General features: G+C 44.1%; 1 protein-coding gene across 3 annotated transcripts in view; it reads left to right on the plus strand.

Annotated features, from left to right (window-relative positions):
• The window catches only part of LOC134456475 (adiponectin receptor protein 1-like), an 18,415-nt gene extending 13,462 nt beyond the window's left edge, over window positions 1–4,953 (plus strand). For 2 of the 3 annotated variants that reach the window (XM_063207838.1, XM_063207837.1), the window contains exons 9-10: window positions 3,393–3,448; window positions 4,196–4,953. In XM_063207838.1, the coding sequence (XP_063063908.1) occupies window positions 3,393–3,448; window positions 4,196–4,324 (185 nt within the window). In that variant the 3' untranslated portion in view covers window positions 4,325–4,953. The remainder of the gene's footprint in view (window positions 1–3,392; window positions 3,449–4,195) is intronic. The other variant, XM_063207839.1, reaches the window with a different exon arrangement.

Here is a 4,953-nt window from a genome sequence, read left to right on the forward strand (position 1 = left end):
GAGGTGAAGCATAGAGAGACATTATTGTGTGTGAGTAGCTACCAGCCCGACATTTCCTCACGCATTGCATAGAATACATAAACAACTTCCAGAAATCTTGCCTGTGCTATAATTGCAAAACATTCCGTGTGATAGTCCTATGCATTTTGAAGATTGTCAAACTGAAACTGTCAATATCTACTCTCGCTGAATGTTTGTGTTGCAATCGCGCACATTTGCGATTCAGTGAGATATTCTCATGTCCGACGGTAATAAACCTCGCGGTTGTCGCGCTTGACTTTTTTTTTTTGCAAACTGAATTCATGTCGAGTTGTAACTCATCTGGCATTCTAACTCTGAGAACAACTGTCAAATCGCCGTGTGCCAGTGCTGTAGGTTCTAGATAGGCATATCCAGTAGCCTGGCTCTGAGGGCTGCTGTGCCTACTATGCGCAGAGCTCCTCCCTCTCTTAAAGGAGCCGCTGCTCCTTTTAACAGTCAGTGACAGATTATCTCTCTCTCTCTCTCTCTCTCTCTCTCTCTCTCTCTCTCTCTCTCTCTCTCTCTCTCTCTCTCTGCCCATTAGAAATGCTGAATTGTTGAGGTAATATTGTTTAAATAGCCTAAATGATAGATTTATCTGTGTTTGCCTCTACAACTTATAGCGCTGTTCATTTTGAAATTTCAGTATCTTATAACTGTAAATGCTTCCTAACATATTGGACACACTTTACACATATTGCAGTGATTGTTTTCATCACCAAGTATCAACATGACCATTTTTTGAAGATGAGATGCAAAAAAAGATGAGCTCAGGTCTAATGCGCCATCTGTCTTAAGGAACCCCAAGGTTTTTTTTCTGCATTATTTCGCTATCGTGCCTATTCTGAATGAGCCATTTTGATATAGATTAATCTAGATTAATCTAGATTAATTTCATAATTACAGTGAGATTAATCTAGATTAAAAAAAATAATCTATGCCCACCCCTAATATATATATATATATATCAGGCATGAAAATCCCTCACCTTTCGGCGAAATTCGCCGTTTTGAAGTGAGTGAATGTAGCCAGCCACAGTTGGTTAAGTTGTTTTTCCTAATAATTTGAAACCGTATTTGCCTGCCCTCGTGAAAAAGTATTTCTTCTCAAAAGAGCTCCGTTAATGACAGGTTGGGTAGGCATACGGCACGTTTTCCTGACGGCTATTTTAACGAATCTGTGCGCTACGAAATGGCGAAAGTATCTAGTAGGCACCACGGAGAAGAAGCGGATGTGGGCTACGCGAGGCATCCAACATCATGCTTCGAATCTGCGGCTTCTTATAGCACGCACGAGAGAGGGAGAGAGAGAAAGAGCGGAGCCTAACTTGTCAATCGTTTGACACGGGACAAATTGTTATAGGAATCATGCCACGTTGTAATCCCTTGGTAGCCTACATCTAAATTACATATTAAAAATCTACCGATTTATATTTAGTGGAACACGGTCAAACTGTTTTTTTTCCACGGTCAAAGTTGGAGCTTTCCTATTATTTTTTTTTCATAGGGAAACAGATATACTAGGTGAATGGACTAAAATTTGAGTAGTTTGGATAACATTTCAGTAGTTTATCCAAACTGTGACAAAGATTTTTTTTGTATTAGGCCTACAAGTTGTCTGAAATATGATGATTAACTGTTCAAACGAGATCACAACCAGGCAAGCGTTGAGGGGACATTGGATAGTGTTGAGAGGAGGGGGTGCTTAGTTGCCATTGGGGGACATTAGTCTATTTTATTTTTAAGGGGGGCATTGGCAGGGTTTTGATGAGGTCAATGGGGTGATGGGAAGCTTATGATGAGGTCAAGGGGGAATTAATTTTTTAAAAAGGCTGAGAACCAAAACCCATTTTATCTATCTATCTATCTATCTATCTATCTATCTATCTATCTATCTATCTATCTATCTATCTATCTATCTATCTATCTATCTATCTGCCCCCCTCATCAGACATGACAGCATGACAATCATGAAGTAACGAAGATGGTTGGCAGTTCTTCTTATGTTCACTGTCCCTGGGTCGCTACAATATGCTCAAAATTCATCATTTAAAGACGGTTTTAGCTAAATTTTCTCCCATGGGAGAGCATGCCCCCAGACCCCCCTAGTATGACTCTTATACAACACTATCCCCCAAAAACGCAACTGCACACCACACATGCGCGCGCACCGCTGCAGCACACGCGCCGCCCCGTGCCACCGCGCCACGCCGCACCTTTCTCACCTTTTTCACCCCTGACCCGTTTTCATGCCTGATATATATATACATGTATATATGTGTGTGTGTGTGTGTAGATAAAAGATAGATAAAACCTGTGGAATAAAATTAAATCTCATTACTCAATTAAAAATTAAGAGACTATTCAAATTTACCATACTTACTGCTAGAGCAGCGCACAGAGCTTCCAATGCTGAATTACGAAGCACTGTGTTACTGTATAAAATTTTAAAACTACTGCTAAAATGCTATTGAGGAGCACATAAGACCTTATCTACTCTGTTATAACCAGTCCTTTGTTAAGAATAGCCACAGTTGATGGTACAAATGACCGCTTTTCTTCCTTGCCATTGGAATTTTCAGTCTACGTCCAGATGGCAGTCTGTGTCTGTGTCTGTGTGTGTGTCTGTGTGTGTCTGTGTGTGTGTGTGTGTGTGTGTCTGTGTCTGTCCGTGTCTGTGTGTCACGGTGTCTGTGTCTCTGTGTCTCGGTGTCTGTGTCTGTGGGTGTGTGTCTGCATCTGTCTGTCTGTCTGTGTGTGTGTGTGTGTGTACGTGGGTGCATCCCAATATGTGACCTTGCCTCCTCCACTTGCCTCCTCCACTTGCTTCTCGTCATGATGACATCACTGACAACAGCATTATATTTCAATATCTTGCAAAAGCTCAATTGGGATGGTGAATGAAAAACAGTCCCTCAAAAGTTGTTGTGGCGAGGCTGACAGCTGGGAAACTTTATCGTTTTCTCCACGGAGGAGGGGCCAGGAGGCGGAACGAGGAGACAAGCACAAGTGGAGGAGGCAAGGACACATATTGGGATGCACCCAGAGTCTGTGTCTGTGGGTGTATCTGTCTGTGTCTGTGTCTGTGGGTGTATCTGTCTGTGTCTGTGTCTGTGTGTGTGTGTGTCTGTGGGTGTGTCTGTGGGTGTATCTGTCTGTGTCTGTGTCTGTGTGTGTGTGTGTGTGTGTGTGTGTGTGTGTGTGTGTGTGTGTGTGTGTGTGTTTGTTTTGAGTGCCGCTCTGTGGGGATGTTTAGGTGCACTGCTGACTGGTGTGTGTGTGTGTGTGTGTGCGTGTGCGTGCGTGCGTGTGTGTGTAATTCTATAAACTCCTCTAATATAATTCTCCTGATTCTGGTGTTCATGTGTACAGGACTCTACGCAGCCCGAATACCTGAGAGATACTTCCCTGGGAAATGTGACATCTGGGTACGCACACACACGCGCACACACACACACACACACACACACACACACACACACACACACACACACACACACACACACACAGCAGGTGTCACACGCTAACTTAGTAATGTGTATATAAGGAGGGAAAGTAATCTCATCGACCCCTGCTGGATACGTTCCTGACCTCTGTATTATGAATGGGTGTTTTCTTTAAAAAAAATTACATCCCGGCTCTGACGACAAAGTAAGAGCAGTGGCTGTCATATAATATGCATGTTGGTCTGTTTTACCGATTCAGATGGTAAAATGTTCGGTTTTCAACAGATCTGAACTGACTTTAATATTATTTTAAAAATCTAATAAAGAACTACACTTGTGTACGCGTGTGTGACGTGTTTACTCCATATAATTAGCATAGACAAACATTAGCCAGAGATTTGATTATCCGTCACCATAGAAGCCATCATATCTACTCGAACCCAAAGCCAAACCAAACGACTGTATGTGTAATAAGACGCCAATATGGAACATGATTATAAGAATGTGAAGAAACGTGAAGAACTCGCTCGCATCCATTTGTGTTTTGGTGCTGTTAGTCAAATCAGAAAGTAATTTTCTTCATATGCACAGGTCATACAAGGAAAAGAAATTATGTTTCTCTCTCTATACCTTTCTCTCCTCTCTCCTCTCTCCCCTCCCTCTTCTCTCTCTCTTCTCTTGTCTCTCCTCTCTTCCCTTTATTCATGTCTTCTCTCTTCTCTTCTCCAGTTCCAGTCCCATCAGATCTTCCATGTCTTGGTGGTTGCCGCGGCGTTCATCCATTTCTACGGAATCTCCAACCTGCAGGAGTTCCGCTACGGCCTGGGAGGAGGATGCACTGACGACACGCTACTCTAGACACACACACACACACACACACACACACACACACACACACACACACACACACACACACACACACACACACACACACGCTACGGCCTGGGAGGAGGATGTACTGACGACACGGTACTCTAGACACACACACACACACACACACACGCTACGGCCTGGGAGGGGGCTGCACTGACTACTCACTACTCTGACCAATCACACGCAGCCTCCTCCAGCTCTCCACCAATCACACACAGCCTCCTCCTGCTCAGGCCAATCACAGAAGACCTCCACTTCCTGCTTCCTGTCTCCACCAGACCTCACTTCATGTCTGTTGCAGTCAGAGAATGTTGGGGATGCAGTGGGGCCAGTACAATCACAGTCTTGCACACACACACACATACACACACACACACACACACACACACACACACAGGACCCACAGACCCAGATGCGCGCACACACACACACACACACACACACACACACACACACACACACACACACACACACACACAGGACCCACAGACCCTGATGCACACACACACACACACACACACACAGGCACACACGACCCACAGTCCCCAATACATGCTCACACACTCCCCATCTGCGTAAACAAAGTAAGGAATATGTGTGTGTGTTTTGTGGAA

This window comes from Engraulis encrasicolus, chromosome 10 (genome assembly GCF_034702125.1).
Source record: "Engraulis encrasicolus isolate BLACKSEA-1 chromosome 10, IST_EnEncr_1.0, whole genome shotgun sequence".
Taxonomy (NCBI): Eukaryota; Metazoa; Chordata; class Actinopteri; order Clupeiformes; family Engraulidae; genus Engraulis; species Engraulis encrasicolus.